The 19,658-nt window shown below is 47.5% G+C and overlaps 2 protein-coding genes across 2 annotated transcripts; both read right to left on the reverse strand.

The window, feature by feature from the left end:
• Positions 1–4,144: 4,144 nt before the first annotated feature.
• Positions 4,145–7,828, reverse strand: Hey1 (hes related family bHLH transcription factor with YRPW motif 1). The gene is made up of 5 exons (XM_032898638.1): positions 7,574–7,828; positions 7,288–7,363; positions 7,061–7,144; positions 6,732–6,813; positions 4,145–5,857 (listed from the first exon to the last, which is right to left on the reverse strand). The coding sequence occupies exons 1-5, from the start codon at positions 7,660–7,662 to the stop codon at positions 5,289–5,291; spliced, it is 900 nt and encodes a 299-aa protein (XP_032754529.1). The 5' UTR covers positions 7,663–7,828; the 3' UTR covers positions 4,145–5,288.
• Positions 7,787–8,641, reverse strand: LOC116895960 (basic proline-rich protein-like). Its single transcript, XM_032897010.1, has one exon. It carries the CDS (start codon positions 8,639–8,641, stop codon positions 7,787–7,789), a length of 855 nt encoding a protein of 284 aa, XP_032752901.1.
• Positions 8,642–19,658: the final 11,017 nt, after the last annotated feature.

Here is a 19,658-nt window from a genome sequence, read left to right on the forward strand (position 1 = left end):
TGGGCAGAGGCTTAGCAGTGAGGGCACGGGAGACTTGCCGTAGCCTCTGCAAAGTACCAGAGCCGCTGAACCAGCCGCAGGGAGAGCAACTCGTATGAAATGGACTCAATGAGGTGTGCAGAGGCTCGGGAGCCTCCTTCTGCAGCCACAGTGGCTTAATGCTGCCTGCTGGAACTTTTCTAGATTCCAGAAACAAATCTGTTCCCAGGCAAGGAAAAACTCTGGAACTGGATAGATGTACCACACTCGTACAAAACCCATAAGGTTCCCAAAATCCGTATCAAGCAATTCACAACACGCTGTCTCCCCAGGTCCAGGGATTTCAGTAATCAATTCTCAGAGTCTTTGGGTTGAAATGTGGTTTCATGCCTGTTCACTAAATCAAGGCATAAACTCCCTACAAATGACAGAGTTTTCAATTCTCAGTATGGTTCTTTAAGTTGAGTACAGGGCCACTTAACTTACAGAAAACAATTATGGAAAACGCCAACATTTCCAGTAAAGGATATGGGAAAATGTAAAACTAAGCTGTAAAGAACTCTGGGACGTCAGCTGATTAACACCAAGTCCTAAAGCCTGCCTGAGCCCCCACACCTGTCTCTTGGGGACACATCTTTCCCTTAAATTTGCCTGGTGCTTACTGTTGGGGAGTAGCTCTAGGACACGTGCACATCAGCACCCACAGATGCTCACAAAGGAGGCCAGGATTTCTTCCTCCTTGCCTTGCTTGTACCACCCCAACTTGCAGCGTCAACCCCTGGAGAATCTGAAGCATCCTAGAAGACCCTGCAGCCCAGCAAGCTCCAGATGAGCCCTGGATTTCAAGCTGGTTCAAACTCTTTCCTTTTTGCTGGGGTTCTTACTTCCGGAAGTCAGACCATGCCTTCTGGTGGGGTGCCTTGAGGGTGCGGAGTCCAGGCCACCATGCTGGCATCTTCTTAACTGTGGCAAAGTGAACACAGGAGCAAGGGGAAACAGGTTCAGAAGAGATTCCCGTCAACTGTCCAGACACTACACGAAGGATATTTTGTTTCTTTCTTTCTCCTGGCTTTATTTTACTTTGAGGGTATGTAATGGCCTAGAAAACTAACAAAATCTCCTGGTGTCAGCTTCAGTGCACAATTGATTCAATGTTTCCTTTGTCTGACGAGGCACATTCAAAAACATCCATAATAAAAATATCAGAGGAGTTCGGCCCTCCAGAAGAGCGGTTCAGGGCACTGCTCTGAGACATGGCTCCTGCCACCTTGCCAGCAGATAGATTTTGGTAAATAAGTTACCAACCAATAAAAACTGGTCAATTCCACATAGAAATCTAAAGGTGAGTTATGGTCTTAAAGACTCTATAACATGTCCTGTCATTAATTTATAACAATAAATTTAGTTGAATACATGAGTGATTATCCAAGACTTCATGGATGTGACCAGGAAGGTGGCTCTGCAGTTAAAATGCTCGCTTGCCCTAGAATTCTGACAACATTCAATACCCAGAACACGTAGCAATGTTATCCTGACCAAGGTTGGCCTCAACCTCCACACCAGGCTGTGGCACACCTACACACATGAACACAGGGGTGGTCGTGGTGAGCAATAAGTTACTGTTATTAATTTTTAAAGACTTCAACAGTTGGAAAGCACTAGACCAAACCTGTGTAGGAGCAAGATCTGATATGATCTCTCAACTGGCCTGATACCTGCTCTCTCCCCAGTCAGTACATGTCCTGTGAGCAGACACTGAGGACCTCGATCCCCGCCTAGTCCAACCGTTTCATTTGGCAGATGACCAAAAGAGCCTCTACAGAATTTGAGTGACCTCTCCAAGGTCACCCAGTTAGATAAAGGCAGAGCTGAAGCTAAGATTTTAGCCTCTTTCCCAAGATGCCCCATTCCCTGGAGCTTGGGTTGCGAAAGAAACTGGGCCACAGCAATGTCTCAGATGATGTTGGCTCTGAAGTTGTTTTAATTATAAATCAGCACCAGAAACTAATGAAGGAATCAAAGCTGTGGTACTGGTGTAGACCAGAAGGGCTGGGAAACTGTAACTAAGAGACAGTATTTCCTGAGGGACTTTAAATTTAAGTAATCTATATTTAAAATATCATGATTTTAGTGACTAGCAGTAGGGACAGGAAAATCTGAATAAAAATCGCATCCTAATTTAGCAATATGAAATAAGTTAGCTAGGGTATTTCCTGAACTTTTCTAATAGAGAAATTCATGCAAGTACTCTCTTCAGCTTTCATTAATTCACATGAATATATTTAATCAATTAAATGGGCGACCAGTAAGGTCTTTCATGATATTTATGACCACTAGTAATTTTTCATAAGATAAATATACTAGGGGCTAGAGAGATGGCTCAGCCATTAAGAGCACTTGTTGCTTTTGCAGAGGACCCGGGTTTGAGCTCCAGCACCCCATGGTAGTCCACAACCATCCACAACTCCAATTCAGAGGATCAAATGGTTTCTCCTGACCACCAAGGGCACCAGACACACACACGGTGCACAGATAGTCATACAGGAAAAATATTTACACACTTAAATACATCTTCAAAAAATAAATATATAAGTCATCTAAAATGATTATTCATACTGGTAGATTATACAGGTGGGTGAATAAAAATCATATATGATATAAACACAGATTCAAGCCATTAACTGACGACCCTGGTGTTAATTTTTTAATGCATAAGTTCAAAATGTGAATTATTGTAATCTAACAGTTCTGCTGGCTCTCGGACATAGTAATTCCGTCCTCCCACTCTGGCTAAGCCACCCACAGAGTTTGAGATGAGCCTGGGGTAGAGGGGAGAAGGGTGAAGGGAGAACAAGAAGAATCCCCTTGCCCTTCCCACAAGTACTCCCTACCAGATCATGACACAGCCATCATCCTCGTGACAAGGATGACACATTAGGTATCTCACACTTCCACAGCTCGTTCTGCAAACCGCATTAGCAGCCATCAGCCTAGGTATCAGCACATTGTGGGAGTGAAAGAAAGCACAATGCTGTTCGGTACACAGTAGCACCACTGAAAGCTGTGTTTGCTAAATTTAAACATGCCTGGCAGGATCATCAAAACACTTTCCATCGCAGCCCTGTGACAGGCAGAGAGTGTCTGCACCGGCACAGGCAATGCTGAGGATGAAGCCAAGGATCTCAAGAGAGACCAATGGTTGAGGCCACAGAGCAAAGGCTTGAATGGCGTCCTCATGTTGAAAACCCAAGAGCCAGCCCCCTGCCCTTCCCAGAGACCCAGAAGCTATTGCCCAACTGCAAAGTCTAAACTTCGCTTTGTGTTGGCTTTGCTTTCTCATCAGGGAGGTCGACCGCAGTCCTTGCCCAAAGTAAAGGAACACTATTGTCGCCTGCCAGAGTGGGTTCTGCCTTCTCTCCTCTTTGCCACTGGTGGGATCAAGGCAAACTGCTTGAGAGGCAGTGCCCCTCCATTGGCAGGATCTTCAAGGCACTGGAAGGCATTCTTCTGTGGCCAATTACTGCCTCTGTCATGGTAGCATTATTTTCTAACTTAAAGCATATGTCTGCTTCCTAACACACAGTCAGGAGCACAGCGTGATCCAAGGGTTAAGTGCGTTCCCTAGAAACTAGACAAGGGAAGACTCCTTGGAAGTTTGCAGGTGCAGAATTACAGACCGCCAACTGCTCACCACAATGCTACACCAAGCCTTCTCTGCAGGCTCAGCTACAAGGCCACTGCGGTCCTGTTTTCCCACAAAAACAAAAACAAATAGACGTATGAAATGTCTGGTTTTGTCAGCAAAGAACTGAGCGCACAGTAGGTGCGTTCAGCACCCATCAAATGATCGACCACAGCTTAAAGTGATTACCAATAACTGCAGAGCCCAGCCTGAATCTGAGTCCAGAGACAGTTCAGGGGCAGACCACCTGACTGACCGTCAGATCAGCCACAGTTCACTCCCAGGAGGCCAAGCAAAGAAGCAGTGCAGTCTAACAAAGTCACTCCCTTTGGTGGTACAAATGCACACAGCCTAGAACTCCAAGAATAATGAAACTGGCAAATGGACGAAAACCAATCGTGAGGCAAAAATGAAAACCAAGAAACTGGAGGTTTCTCTCAGTCAACACGGGGAAAGGCTAAGGAAGACAGACACCGCAGCGAATATTGTCGTTTGCTTTTTATTTAGTCACAACACATCAGTACAACAGAGGTCAAACCCAGTTTAGAGGAGGCTGTTCAAACTACACCTGCTAAAGGGAGAAGCCTGTAAAACAATACTTTTAGAGCCCAAATCAAAATTTTAAAAATGAATGAGAAGGCAGAGAAGCCCTTTTAAGTATTGCAAGAACCACATTTTCATGCACCAAATAGGAAAACACAACATAAAAATTTCCACTTAAAAGAAAATACGGCAGTTCCAGGGAAAGCAGGTAATGTGTTTAACAGGCACTGACTACTTTCGGACTACGATCACTTCTGCAGGTTGACCCTTGTGAACTTGAGATCCGAGAGACTGAAAATGCTTTGCATCGCCGGGGTCTGCAAGGTGCAGGCGTGGTCTACATAATTGTCTTACTTGCTGCCACCGCTCCAAATGGGGACCTAGCCTACCAGTGGCTGATTCTAAACCTGAAATATCAGAAAGGCCGGGCAGGCCACAGTAGCTGTTCATCTGGATTCAGGGCCACTGACGAGTTTGTCCACTCACCTCACTGCTCTAAGAGGCAGAGAGCTAATGTCTCTAGAATAAAGCTGATCATCTGATTTGTCAACGCTTTGTTTGGAAATATAATGCTTTGCTGACCCTCCCTCCCCAAAGAGTATCACTTATACAACACCTTAATCTGTCAACGTATTAACAAAATCATGTTAACATTGAGCATAGTGGTTTGGGAAACAAATCCTCAAAAGATTGCAACTTACAGAGCCGGGAAACAGACCCCAAACACTAATGTTAAGATTTCCCCAAGCTGGGGCAAATGGAATCATTCTTGGACAGACAGATTTACACAGTAAATGAGGCACAGAACAGACAACAGATCAAAGTATTGGTTCATAATCACTACCTCAATTGGATCTTTTAAACAAAAATTAACAACTAATTTTTTTAAAACTGCTAATGCATGACATGATAAAAAAATTAAAGAAAAAAGTAAACCAACAAACCTTTAGTCTTTAGAAAAAAATTATCTGAAAATGTACCTTTTTCCTGACCTTTACTGACGACTTTAAGGTGGTGTTGGCAACTGTCCCAGCACACCTGGGATTTTAAGCTTTCCCCTCCCTTGTTCTACAGCATCAGTTCTTTAGAAAGCTCCAATCTCTGTCCCCCAAGGTCTATAGGGCTTGCCAAGGTTTGCTGCCTGTGAGGGTGTCGAAGGACTCAGTAGATGAAAGGAGCTGAAGGAGAAGGGGAAGGCTGAGAGCGAGGCCACGGAGGAGAGCAGTGGCGGCGACAGTTTGGAAGCTGAGGTCACCACGGGAAGCACCGGTCCCAAGCCGCCACTAGGGGGCGCTCGCAAGGCCGGCGCCTCAGGATGGGCAGAGGCCAGCCTGCCCTGGTGATGCGGCTCCGTGGGTGACGCCGTGGTGCCAGCGTTCCCGTGGCCATTCTGGGGCAGCAGCAGCGGGTGTGCGATGTGTGGGTGATGTCCGAAGGCGCTTCCCCAGGGAATGTGTCCGAGGCCCCCGTGAGCGCCGCTCGCGGCTTCCCGCTGGGATGCGTAGTTGTTGAGATGGGAGACCAGGCGAACACGAAGCGGGTCGGAGGCATCGAGTCCTTCAATGATGCTCAGATAACGGGCAACTTCAGCCAGGCATTCCCGAAACCCCAAACTCCGATAGTCCATAGCCAGGGCGTGCGCGTCAAAATAACCTGTGCACAAAAACAAAAGAAAACCTTCAAGGCTCTGCTCATTTCCTGAATTTCTTCCACTCCAAAGGCAGCCCTTCCTGGCAACTACGTACAGGATTATAATAGCACAGATCATGCTTGGGTCCTGCAAGCCCAAATACTTTGGAGCTGACCAAAATCTTTGCATTAATCAACATTATATGTTTGCTAATGCAAGTTCAAAGTCCAATTAGAAGCTGCTGGGCAGAAATTGGAATTCTACCCTACCAGCAGATGAAACTATGTTCTCTCCTTTAATGTTTTCCCTCCACAACAACAAAAAATACATCAAGGACAGAGAAACCACAGAGCAGTGAAATTCATTAGACACACAGATGTAAGTTATCATCGTGGAGCTTTTAGGCACGTGGTCCTTGGTGAAGAATCTGGGGGCTGGAGACAGACACCGACTTCAGTCTCTCGTCCTGTTAGATTGTTTTTTTCTCTACTTAGCCCCAGCAGGTCTCTTTCCTCCAAATGCTTTTGGCAGTTCGTTTTCTAAATCCTCTATATGAAATTCAGGCTATCTAGTTGTTGTTTTTAACAAGCCATTTCCCAAGCTTTTCTTAAATAGCAACAGACAAATGTGACTGACTTGACCTAAATCAGGGCTGTCACAACTGGAGGAGCTCCCGGAGACGGCACTTGCTGAAAGGTGCATTAGCTCAGTTGAGAGAGGACTAGGGTGATGTATTCGCTGTTCAAGAACCCATGTGCTGTGGAAGGTGCACTGGTTGGCAATCACATACAGCTCTCTCCCCACCCCCAAAGCAAAAGCAGGCAGGGACTGCACCAATCCCAGACTGCGCTTGCTGCTCCCTCCACGCGCAGAGCCAGCTGAGCTGGAGAGGAATACCTTTCCCTCCTGCAGTGTGCAGCATTTTCAGGTGATCCACAGTCATCTGCAAGATCTCAGCTTTTTCTAGCTTCGCAGATCCCTAAGAAGATGACAAGAGGCTTATTCGACACAAGTGCCTTTGGAGAACTTAAAATATGCACACGAACATGCATACATGTAAAATACAAACGTAAACAAAAGCAAAACGAGATGTATCCACAAAAATCTGTTGGAATTTGTGTAAGGACGTTCAACGACCTGGCACAAATGGAGGTTAGAAGCATGGAGGAGAGGGAATCAGAAGGTGCTGAAGGCTACACTAGGCGCTCTCATACTTCCTCCATTACCTGCTTCTCAAAAGCACTGGGTACCAGCCTTCTCAGCTCAGACAAACTGTTATTGATTCGGTCTCGTCGGCGCTTCTCGATGATCTATGGGAAGCAGACAAAAACAAAGGAAGGCATTTCCATTATGACTGTACATTCCAATGAGGAGCAATGTGGTTCTTTCCGTTAGTTAATATAACAATGTGCATATGTGTTTAAATTATGGGGGGTGAGGGGGAGATACTCACGCCTCTCCGTCTTTTCCGGGCCAAAACCTGGGACGATGTGGTTGGGGACATGGAACCCAGCGCCGAACTCAAGTTTCTGTAAGATGGGAAGCAATTGCCTTGAGAAAGGATGAGGAGTCAGAGCCTTCCTACACTCAGATTTCTTTGGCAACTTGAGCTGGATAGCGCGGAGAGGATCGCTCACAGCCAGCAGCGGCCGGCCCACGACTCCCGGCAATGGGGACCCAACACCAGCGCACCCCATCCTCTCCTCCGGCTCCGGAACGGCCGGACGCCGCTAACTCACCCATTCTCGTCTGCGCTTTCCTTCTCCACCTCGATGGTCTCGTCCAGCTCACTATCGGAGGAGCTGTAGTCCGGGTGAGCTCTCTTCATGGTGGCGGAGCGCGGGCTCCGAGGAGGGTCGCGCGGCGGGCAGGGAGGAGTTAACTGCGCGGCCGCTCGGCGCTCGGCTGCAGGCGGTGCGTGCACACTGATCCCACTCACGCTCAGCCTCCGGTTAAAACTCAACCATCCCTTTCCCACGCTGCGCCCCTTCCCAGGGATAGGGGGAGGGCGGAGGAGGCGGGGAGGTTGGGGCAGGGGCGGGGCCGCGGCTCCCGGGCAACCGCGGGCTCCCGCCAATCGGCGCCTCGCTACGCGGATTGGCAGCCGCAGGGGGGCGGGACGAGCAGGGGCCCAGGCCGGCTGCGCCCCGCCCCTGGAGCCCGCCCCTGCCCGGCGGCAGTGCGTCGGCTCCGCGGGAGCTCGGCTGGGGGCCGCGGGCGGCGGTGGGCCGGCGGCGGGCAGGAATGGAGGGCCGGCCCGGGACACCAGCCCGGCAATAGCCACCGCCCCGCCCCACCCGGCGCGCCCCGATTGGCCTGGCCGTGTGCCAGGGCCGCGCCTGCAGCGCCGCCGGTGAGCCGCACGCGCCGCGGGCCGTGGGAAAGTGCCGGCGCCCCGGCCGCCAGCCAATCCGGACGGACGGCGACGGCGGCCGCGCTGGCGGCGGCGGCGGCAGCTCTGGGCGTCCGCATGAATGGAGAAGAATAGCCTGGCGGGGGAGCCGGGCTGCGCGAGGGCGCGCCTGCCGGGCTCCTGGTGTGAACCTGTAATCGGAGTCCGGGCGCCGGCGGGCCCCGGAAGCCCCTGCCCGCGTCCCGCTCTCGGCACTGCTGTCGGTGCCCAGCGGCGGGAGGCGCACACAGTTGGCGGATCCTGCAGGAACAGTCGCCGGAGGCGCCGCTCGTTTGGGTGGTGGCCACCAGCTCTGGGAGCAGAGCCTGGGGGGCCGATCAAGGGATGCTGCCTTTTGGGCTCTGGGAGCCCGTGACAATCCTTCAGGGTTTCTCAACTCCGGGACGCATCTCATTCCCGGGAAAGTGGACCGCTTGTTTTCTGGGTTAGCTTGAGGGAGGGCTAGCTGTCCCCGGAGACATTCATTATGTTGGGATTTTTGCTGTTGTTTTGTTTTGTTTTTGCCCTCCCTTCCCCCTAGAGTTGGCGGCCAGATCCTCTCAGCAGGCGACAGGGTGGCGGCCTGAGTGTTTGCTTCTGAGTCTGACTTCGCTGCGGGGATGCACGTTTCTGGCCGGCACCGCGCAAACACACATCATCCCTTTGGTCTCATTTGGGGCGGGCATTTGGGGTGCTATATGAAGTTCTGCACACCGTTCTCCCCGCTTCCCCACCAGGAAGGCCGACTTTTAAAAATAGTTTGGTTCCCGAGTCCAGCGTTCATAGAAGTAGACGTCCTGGAGAAAACCCAGTCTATCCCGCTCAAAGGTAGTGAGTGCACTTTGGGATCCACTCTTGGAGCCTGCAATCCTGTCTGTGAAGCAAAACTTCATAAACGTTGAGAAGAGTAAAGCAAACTCATCGCCTTTGCAAGCAATTCTGTTTCTAGACCTCAAGAGTTCCATGAGTGCAGACTAAAGCCAACCCCCAGGTCCAGTCCTCCATCTGCACGCACTTTAGACCACCTCCTGAGTCCTTTGAAAGTTCTTACTGCACTTCACCCTAAGGTCCCGCTCCTCAGCCCTCCCGGGCTCCTCTGAAAAGGGGAGGTCGCTCCATCTTGTCTTTGTTCTTCCTAGTGCTCATATCCCACCACATAACGCTTAGGGGTGGTCAATCCAAGGTCAAGTTCACTGCCTTCTTCCCTATCCACGTTCTCCATGTTTGCAGCTGAGCTTCTAAAGGGCTCGGCAACAAACTGTAGCTCACCTCCAAACCTCTCTCTGCTGCCTCCACCTTCAGGGCCTCATAACACCTGCCCCTGACCGCCTGGTGATTCACAGTCTCCTTCCCATCCCTTATCTCCCCCTACAGTGACAGAGCACCCTGCACCTGAATCAGCATGATCTCTACTGCATAGCTCTCAACTTTCTGGGTCAGTGACACCTAGGGCAAGGCCTTCTTTGTTTTGGCCAATTTTGGGCTGTGCTGGGACAGAAGCAAGCAGAGGTTGGCTGATAAAAAGAAATGGTTAAAGTTGAGGGTGCTTGATTTTACACCATTTTAGATACCGATATTCCTCGCACATATATGCTTACTGTGGAAAATGAGGCTATCCTGTTGGGCATGTGGATTGTAAAGCGGCTATAATCATAGAACTTAGGAAGAAGAGGAAAATTTCATGAGTTCGAGCCCAGCCTATGCTATATACAGTTCAAGGTTCTCCTGAATTGTATGTATAACAAGACCCTGTAAAAAAAAAAAAAAAAAAAAAAGTTGTGGCTATAATTCAGGAACCCAGCCCTTGTTTAGCACCACAAAGTAACATAGCTGCTTATCCATCTGTCCATTTACCCAGAACTTACGTAGTGTCTTCGACATGCCTGGCACAATGCTGGCACCCGAGGGACAAAGGTGACAAGAGGTGATAAGCTCCACTTTCTCAGAACTCACATCCCAGGGAGACAATACACAATGAGCACAAGTAGGACAGCTATAGGTGCCCCCAAAGCCTAGTGGCACCTTCTGATAAGGAGACAAAAGAGAATGGGGCCACTTTTATGATGCCTGGGGGTCGTTTTCAGAACTGACCAGAAATGTAAGATGGAGATGTGATCAGAAGCCAGGAAGGAAGGGGTGGTAGTGAGCGCTTCCCTTGGGTGGTGGGGTCTGAGAGCGCCAGGCCAGGCTGTTTTCTGACCTGCTGCTAGCTATAGGCATTTTTTTTTTCTGGGAGATTTTGGGCACCTTGCAAAATGAATAGGAGTGCTCCAGGCCTGGCCTTGTACAACTAAAGTCCCTACTGCGGGACCTGCAGGAGACCCTTGTTCTGCACTGTGCTATCAGTGCGGGAGGTCTCACTAAATGCTGCTGGAATGGGTGTCAGAAGGTAGAGGCCTCATCTGCAGCTCAGAAAGAAGGAAGGGCGGCTTCATGGCCCCAGCTTTCAGTCAACTTGTTGTATCCACTATGAAGCAAAAAAGTCATTGTAACAGCCTGCCTTAAATCTCAGCTCTCAAGAGACTGAGTCAGCCACATCTTAACTTTGAGGCCAGCCTGATCCACATGTGGAGTTGCAGGCCAGTGCTGTGTAGTGAATCCCTGTCTCCAAAATGGTTTGTGTCAAAACAACTCTTAAGAGTTACTGACTTGGACTTGAGCGTTGTACACAGAGTTAAGTATACTGTCCTATCATCTGCAAATAGTGATATTTTGACTTCTTCCTTTCCAATTTGTAACCATTTGACTTCCTTTGTTGTGTAATTGCTCTGGCTAGGACTTCATGTACTATATACTATATTGAATAAGTAGGGAGCGAGTGGGCAGCCTTGTCTGGTCCCTGATTTTAGTGGGATTGCTTCAAGTTTCTCTCCATTTAGTGTGATGTTGGCTACTGGTTTGCTGTTTATTGCTTTTACTATGTTTAGGTGTGGGCCTTGAATTCCTGATCTTTCCAGGACTTTTATCATGAAGGGGTATTGAATTTTTTTCAAATGCTTTCTCAGCATCTAATGAAATGATCATGTGGCTTTTTTTGTTTGAGTTTGTTTATATAATGGATTAATTAGATGCATTTCTGTACCCATGCATCCACTACATCCCTGCATCCACTGAAACTAATAGAAGAAAAAGTGGAGAAGAACCTAGAACACATGGGCTTAGGGGGAAATTTCCTGAACAGAACACCATTGGCTTCTGCTCTAAGATCACCAATTGACAAATGGGGCCTCATAAAATTGCAAAACTTCTGTAAGGAAAATGATACTGTCAATAGGACAAAACGGCAACCAGCAGATTGAGAAAAGATCTTTATCATTCCTATATCTGATAGAGGGCTAATATCCAATATATACAAAGAACTCAAGAAGTTAGACTCCAGAGAATCAAATAACCCTACATAAAAATGGGGTACAGAGCTAAACAAAGAATTCTCAGCCAAGGAATATCACATGGCTGAGAAGTACCTAAAGAAATGTTCAACATCCTTAGCCATCAGGGAAATACAAATCAAAACAACCCTGAGATTCCATCTCACACCAGTCAGAATGTCTAAGATCAAAAACTCAGGTGACATCAGATGCTGATGAGGATGTGGAGAAAGGAACACTCCTCCATTGTTGGTGGGATTACAAGCTGGTATATCCACTCTGGAAATCAGTCTGGAGGTTCCTCAGAAAATGTGACATAGTACTACCTTAGGACCCAGCTATACCACTCCTAGGCATATACCCAAAAGATGCTCCAACATATAATAAGGACACATGCTCTACTATGTTCATAGCAGCCTTATTTATAATAGCCAGAAGCTGGAAATTACTCAGATGTCCCTCAACAGAGGAATGGACACAGAAAATGTGGTACATTTATGCAATGGAGTACTACTCACTTATCAAAAACAATGACGTCATGAAATTCATAGGCAAATGGATGGAACTAGAAAATGTCATTCTGGGTGAGGTAACCCCAGTCACAAAAGAACACACATGATATACACTCACTGATAAGTGGATATTAGCCCAAAAGTTTGGAATACCCAAGATATAATTCACAGACCATATGAAACTCAAGAAGAAAGGAAACCTAAGTGTGGATGCTTCAGTCCTCCTTAGAAGGGGGAACAAAATACTCAAAGGAGGTAGAGGGTGGGAGGGATTTTGGAGGAAGAGGGGAGGGGAGTGGAAAAGGTGGGCAGGATCAGCTATGGGAGGAGACAGGGATGATATACAGAGGGTCAGGAATTTGAACAGAGGTGTGTAGCAATGGGGCATGGGATACTAGGGGTAGCCACCAGCAAGTCCCAGATGCCAGGAAAGCAAGAGGCTCCCAGGACCCAAGAGGCATGAGATTAGCTGAAACGCCCAACAAAGGGGAGATAGAACCTGTAGAGACCATATCCAGAGGATGGGCAAGACCCCTCCCGTTGGAGGATGGGGCCACCCACTCATCTCCAAATTTTTACCCAGAATTGCTCCTGTCTAAAGGAAATACAGGGACAAATACGGAGCCAAGTCTGAAGGAAAGACCATCCAAAGACTGCCCCACCTGCGGATCCATCCAATATACAGACACCAAACCCAGTCACTATCATTGATGTCAAGAAGTGCATGCTGTGGGGTTGGGGATTTAGCTCAGTGGTAGAGCGCTTGCCTAGCAAGCGCAAGGCCCTGGGTTCAGGTCCCCAGCTCTGGAAAAAAATAAAATAAAATAAAAAGAAGTGCATGCTGACAGGAGCCTGATATAGCTGTCTACTGACAGACTCTGCCAGAACCTGACAAATACAGAGGTGGATGCTCACAGCCAACCATTGGACTGAAGCAGGGACCCCAATGGAGGAATTACAGAAAAGACTGAAGGAGGTGAAGGGGTTTGCAACCCCATAGGAAGAACAATAATATCAACCACCAAAGAGTACACACAGGGCTCTAGCCGCTTATGTAACAGAGGATGGCCTTGTTGGGCATCGATGGGACTCTTAGTCCTGTGAAGGCGAGATGCCCCAGTGTAGGGGAATGCCAGGGCGGTGAGGTGGGAGGGGGTGGGTGGGAGGGGGAGCATCCTCATAGAGGCAGAGTTAGGGTGTAGGGGGGTTCCAAAAGGAAAACTGGGAAAGAGATAACATTTGAAATGTAAATACATAAAATATCCAATTAAAAACAAAAAGAGTTACTCACCATGGGACATGACTATAATTCCAGCCCTGAGACAGGAGGAATGAAAGTTTGAGGAAAACTCAGACTCCATTAATCCTGTCTTGAAAGCCAAAAACCAACCAAAGAAATTCCGAGGTGAAAGCAGCAGGTGAAGTATTTGAGACCTCTAGGTTTTGGTTGACTAAGATTTGTTAAGAAGTCCTACTAAACGCTAGGCCTGGTGCAAAGAGGCCTAAAAGCCAGTCTCCATCTACCTCCTCAGAACTTCCCGACACTGGGCAAGTTTAACCTCTACATCTCCACTACCTGTGACACGAGGGCATTGATAATAGTCACCATCCAAAGCCAGTTACATAAAGAGCATTGATTCCATAATGTGTGGCCATTGACCAACACTAAATAGACAGCACCCATTGGTATTAGATGCTGTTGGCGAATGTAGCCGTAGGTGACCACAGCACGTTCTTCTGATAGCTCACATCTGCTGAGATTATGTGGCATAATCTAGTAATCGGATATATCAACAAAGCATCTCTAGAAAGTAGAAGGTTTCCATCATCATGGTAGATAATTGGTGCCACCTATTTAAAGCACCGGTTGAGCAAAGGGGCCATCTGCTATTCATTTTTAGTGAAAGTGCTGTTTCTGAGTCTCTTATTAAGAGACACCCCCCTGAGCACACACTGCTATAAATAGGTATATGAATTAGCTTCTGCTTCTGCTTCTGCGCAGAGTTCAGCTTCTGCTCCTTTTGGAGGTCGCATCAAGTCAGAAACGAAGCAGAATGGCCCCAAACTGTCACAAAAGAGTCTTGACTCAGCAGCCATTTTCCTCTACCCACTGTAAGCAGTGCTCCCCCGAAGCCCTGTTCAGAATATCGCGGAGCCTTGTGCCATGCCACGCCACAAACAAGTGCACTTCCACGCTCGAGTCTCCTAGTGGAGACCCAGTGTGAGGTGCCCTGCTGTTTGCTGGATAGGCATGTTTAATTGTAAACCCTACAAGACACTGGGGCACAGTAGGTCAGGAAGGGCGATCCTGCCTGGGTCTGAGTCACAGTGAGCTAGTCCTTAGCCACGCCCTCTCCTCACTCCCATGAGCCTCCGTTTCTTCATCAGTAGGAATGATGCTTCCCAGCATCTTTTTTTTTTTTTTTTTTTTTTTTTTTGGTTTTTTTTTTCGGAGCTGGGGACCGAACCCAGGGCCTTGCGCTTACAGGCAAGCGCTCTATCATTGAGCTAAATCCCCAACTCCCCAGCATCTTTTGGGGTGCTGGCAGTGCCTGTAATCCCAACATTTTGGAGATCATGACAGAAGGATCAGTGCAAGGCCATCCTCAGCTACATAATGAGATGAGAGCTAACCTGGAATACATTAGACACTATTTTAAAAACAATGAAAAGAGAGAGGAAGTGTCCAGGGAGAGAATGAACCCAGAAAGATTCATCCTATAAGCTCTGTAACTCTAGAGAGCCCCAACTAATGCAACAGATTATTATAAGTATGTGATGGTTAGTTGGGTTTTTGATTTTGGTTTTTGTCACTTGATATAAGCTAGGGTCATCTGGGAAAGGAAAACCTAGATTAAGAAAATACCTCCATCAGATTGGCCTGTAAGCAAGTCTGCAGGGCATTTTCTTGACTGATGGCTAATATGGGAGGGCCCAGAGCTCCACTCTGGGCAGTGTCACCCCCTACGCAGGTGGTCCTGGGTGGTATACAAAAGTAACCTGAGTAAGTCGTGAAGAACAACCAAAGACCAGTGTTTCTCCGTGATCTCTGCTTCAGTCCAGATACAAGAGTCCCAGTCAGCTGGGCTCCTGCTTGGCTTCACCTGATGTTGGTCTGCAAAGTGTTAGATGAAAATAAGCCTTTCCTTTTCTCAATTTGCTTTTGCTCATGGTGTTTTATCGCAGCAATAAAGAGCAAAGTAAGACAAATCAAAATTTGAAAGGTCAAATACAGGAGGCTCCAGGTGATCCCCAGACAGGAATTCACAGACTTCGTGGCTTTGAAACTAGCCAGCTTCTAGCCCACTGCCCATTGGCTAGAATTGATACTTCCTGGAGCTTTGATTTTAGAGTCAAAAGAATTTCTTTTTTTTATCCAAAAGCACAGGGCAGAGATGAAGGCGAAAAAAGAATTGCAGGCACAGATATTCTTAGTAGACCAAAGTTAAGACCAGAGTCTAAAGGAGCCGGTAGATCATTTTGGAGGGAAAAGAAAGCATTGTCTGCTGTGTAAAACTGGTCTGCACCGCCAACCCACACCTTGGCCACACATGTGCTTATACTCCCTACCACATGGCATCCTGGGAAATCTTGGCACGATGGAAATCTTTACATGGGCTTGACCTTACGGACAGAAGCAAGAGCCACCCTAAGAGCATGGATGAAGTGAACAAACAATGCTCAACTTGATCCACGGTTGGCATGTCCTCCCCAGGTGAGGCCCAGAGCCTAGAACAGGGCAGAACCTAAGCCAATTGGAACGATTGAGTCACTAGTTTTTTTTTTTTTTGGGGGGTAGGGAGGAGTTTCTTCTTGTTATTTAGATTTATTTTTATTTTATGCATATCAGGATTTTATTGCTATAAAGAGACACTATGACCAAGGCAACTCTTATAAAGGAAAACATTTAATTGGGTCTGGCTTACAGTTTCAGAGGCTCAGTCTGTTATCATCATGGCAGGAAGCATGGCAGTGTGCAGCCAGACATGGTGCTGGAGAGGGAGCTGAGGCTCTCCGTCCTGATCCTTAGACAGCAGAAGTAGACTGGCACACTGGTTACAGCTTGAATTTAGGAAAGCTTCAAGCCTGCCTACACAGTGATGCACTTCCTCCAGCAAGGCCACACCTTCTCCAGCAAGGCCACACCTCCTATAGCAAGGCCACACCTACTCCAGCAAGGCCACACCTCCTAATAACACCACTCCCTGTGGGCCAAGCATCCAAACACATGAATCTATGGGGGCCAAACTTATTCAAAACACCACAATGACATGAGTGTTTTGCCTGCATGTGTGTCTGTACACTATATGCGTGCTTGATCGCCTGAAACTGGAGTTGCACACAGTTGTGAGCAGCCATGGGTCCTCGGTAAGACAAGTGCTGATAACCACTGAGCTGGGTCTCCATTGCAATATGAGTGTAGATGAGGCCTTGTCTGTATTCAATATCTAGTGGGACTCTGCAACCTTATGCTACTGCAGGGAAATAAAAGCAGCAAGCACTTGGATTACTGTCCTGTAATGGATCCACAGCCTGAAGGCACAGTGAAGGAGAAGGGGCCTCTGCTGGCTGGCTTTTATGTCAACTTGACACAAGCTAGAGTCATCTGAGAAGAGGGAACCTCAACTGAGAAAACGCCTTCAGAAGATTAGGCTGTCGGCAAGCCTATAGGGTGTCTTCTTAACTAGTGATTGACGGGGTAGGGCCCAGCTCATTGTGGGTGGTGCCATCTCTGAACTGAACAAGCGGGGGGGGGACGACGACAAGACAGTAAGAAGCGCCTCCGTGGCCCCGTGTCAGCTCTGCATCCAGGCTCCTGCTGTTTTACTTCCTGTCCTGACTGCCATAGGTGATGAACTGTGATGTGGAAGTGTAAGGAAAATAACCCCTTCCTCTCCTATTTGCTTTTAGCCATGGTGTTTCATCACAGTGATAGTAACCTTAACTAAACAGGGCCCTCGGGAGATAATTAAGTTTGGAGGAAGATGGAACCATCATGATGAAACTGGTGCGCTGGTAAGAAACGCTACCAAGAGGCTAGACCTGGTCCCTCCTTCCACGCATCCTACTTTACACTCCCTCTTCCTCCCCTTTCTTTATATAGCACAGCAGACAGTAGCCAGACGTCTTCAAGGCCATACAGTGGGGTTGGTTCCCTGGCACCCCATCATGCTGGGACCCTCCTCTCGAATTTCCTGTCTCCAGAGCTGAAAGGGGATTCTTATTGTCTAAACTCCGTCTGTAGGACTGAGCTAGGATGGCTGGAGGTAATTCATGTTGCAAAAGTTTTTTTTTTCATCTGAGAAACACAACAGCGTTTTTACTAATCAATTCAATGTTAAAAGTTAGATATTAATTTTTCTCTTATTCTTCATATTCATATTAGAAATTTATATTTAGAAAATTGTTCTACTACTCTACAATTCCAGACTATATCGCATAACACATTCAGCTTGTTCTCTCAAGATTTAGAACTTTTCACTAGTTATGAAATTCTATACATGCTTTATTCTTTATATTGCCTATGCGTATGCACTTTTTTTTTACAATGGAAAAATGAAAGTCTATTGACACATTCATTAAAATGATACCTTTCATTTTAATGAGCATTAAAGAAAACTATAACAAGAATCTTCTGGAGAATGAACAACAGAATCTAAGATAAGGTTTGGGGGATCATCCATTTCAAAATTCCTGTTACATACTACTACGTCTTCATAAGTAAGCATTCCTGCTCACAAAGGCCCTTTGCCCAGCATTTGAAATGTGTTCCACTGAGGGGCAGAGAGATGGCTCAGTGGTTAAGGGTACATACTGCTCTTCAGCGTATTGGGCACAGTCACAATCTTCTCTCTCTCTCTCTCTTTTTTTTTTTTTTTTTTTTTTTTTCCGGAGCTGATGACTGAACCCAGGGCCTTGCGCTAAAGCAAGTGCTCTACCACTGAGCTAAATCCCCAACCCCACAACCTTCCCTCATTCCAGCTCCAGTGACTCTGCTGCTTCTGGCTCCCCAGACACTGCACCTGTACTAGTGTGCACATACCCACCCCACCCCATGCATACAAAATTACTTTTTGAAAGCACCATTAAAATGCATTTTACTTTATATATAATTGAATGAGCTGAGCAAAAGACACACTGTTTTACACTTTAAAAAGCCCTATTTTCAGAGCAAGTATGGTTTTGTTTTGTTTTGTTTTGTTTTCAATGACTTTTTCAAATCCTTTAGGGATTACAAGTTAATGAACTAGGACAAGTTCCTTTCTATATAAATGACACAGATCTTGGTATTTCTCACATCGCTACTTAAGAGCAGCTCAAGTTTTCAGCCCACATGTTTTTCTTCTTTCTTTCTCCACTGGCAGAGGGCTGGATGGCCAGTTTCTCCCGGCTGGATATCCCCCTTTATAGAACTGATCCTTTGGCTCTTGTTGGTACATGAGACCAAAAAGGAAAAAAAAGGGCCCAGGACCCTCCCTCCCCCTAAGATTTCAACTCCCTCTACTTGCTGTCCTGAATCCTGAATGCATTGTTGCCAGGGCTCCTTTCTCCGGGTTTATAGTTATAGCTGTCTTTTCAAGAAGAGTCTTCCCAGCAGTGAACCAGACATGTCTTGTGCAGGATAGATCTCTATAACTTGAAGTAAAGGGGCTGGTATTGGCACAAGACACCCCCAGAACTAATGGTCAGCACAAGGAGTTATTTTCCCCAGACAGACAAAGAGACAGAAGACAGGACATAGATGAAGTGAGGTGGAAGAAAAGGGAAGAGGGGGAGGGATATTTGTCCTGGGGCAGAGGGACAAAGGACTGCCCCTGGATGGAGAGGAGGCTAGAGTGGCCCATAGAGCAATGGCAGTTGATAAAGGTAAAACAGGAAGCCCCATGTTAGATGAGGTGTTTGATTCTTATGGGGTTTTTGATTGCTGGGCTCCAATACTTTAAGAGGTGGGCCTCAGTAGTCAGACTCGGGAGGAAGAAGAGGCCAAAACCATAATAGACCTCGGTGGTTGGCTTCAGGGAAGTCACTTGATGGTTTTAGCAAGGCTGAGGAGATGCAGAAGAGGAGCAAGGCCACCAGAGCTGTGTTTGCTACGCTCAGGCAACCAGAGTCCGTTCGTGCTGGACCTCTCTTTTGCTTTCTACCATGCAGATCATCCTCCAAAGTGAACACAGCACAGGTTCGTTTCCCAGTGTGGGAGGTGAAGGGACTGCCTGCTGGTTTGAATACGGATGGCCTCCACAGGCTCCCTGGGCACTGCTTGAGAGGGATTAGGAGCTATGACCTATGACCTTGTAGGTGTGGCCTTGTTGGAGGAAGTCATTAAGGAGGGGACTTTGCGGTTTCAAAAGCCTGACAGCCCAGTGTCTCTCTCCTCCTGCTGCCTGCAGACTCAGAGGGAGAGCTCTCAGCTCCTTCTCCAGCACCACGTCCGCCCGCGTGCTGCCATGCTCCCCAGCATGATGAAATGGACCCAACTTGAGAGAAACTGTAAGCCGGTTAAATGCTTGCTTTTATGAAAGTTGCTGCAGTGTCTCTTCAAAGCAATAGA

The sequence above is a fragment of the Rattus rattus genome, chromosome 3, assembly GCF_011064425.1.
Source record: "Rattus rattus isolate New Zealand chromosome 3, Rrattus_CSIRO_v1, whole genome shotgun sequence".
Lineage (NCBI taxonomy): Eukaryota > Metazoa > Chordata > Mammalia > Rodentia > Muridae > Rattus > Rattus rattus.

Excerpts from the sequence above, each read along its gene's own strand:
- LOC116895960 (XM_032897010.1), bottom strand. The coding sequence starts at position 8,641 with ATGAGATGCGTCCCGGAGTTGAGAAACCCTGAAGGATTGTCACGGGCT.
- Hey1 (XM_032898638.1), bottom strand. The coding sequence starts at position 7,662 with ATGAAGAGAGCTCACCCGGACTACAGCTCCTCCGATAGTGAGCTGGAC. Across the intron at positions 7,364-7,573 it reads GAAAGCGCAGACGAGAATGG|AAACTTGAGTTCGGCGCTGG; the intron begins GTGAGTTAGCGG and ends CCCATCTTACAG. Across the intron at positions 5,858-6,731 it reads GCACACTGCAGGAGGGAAAG|GTTATTTTGACGCGCACGCC; the intron begins GTATTCCTCTCC and ends TTTTGTGCACAG.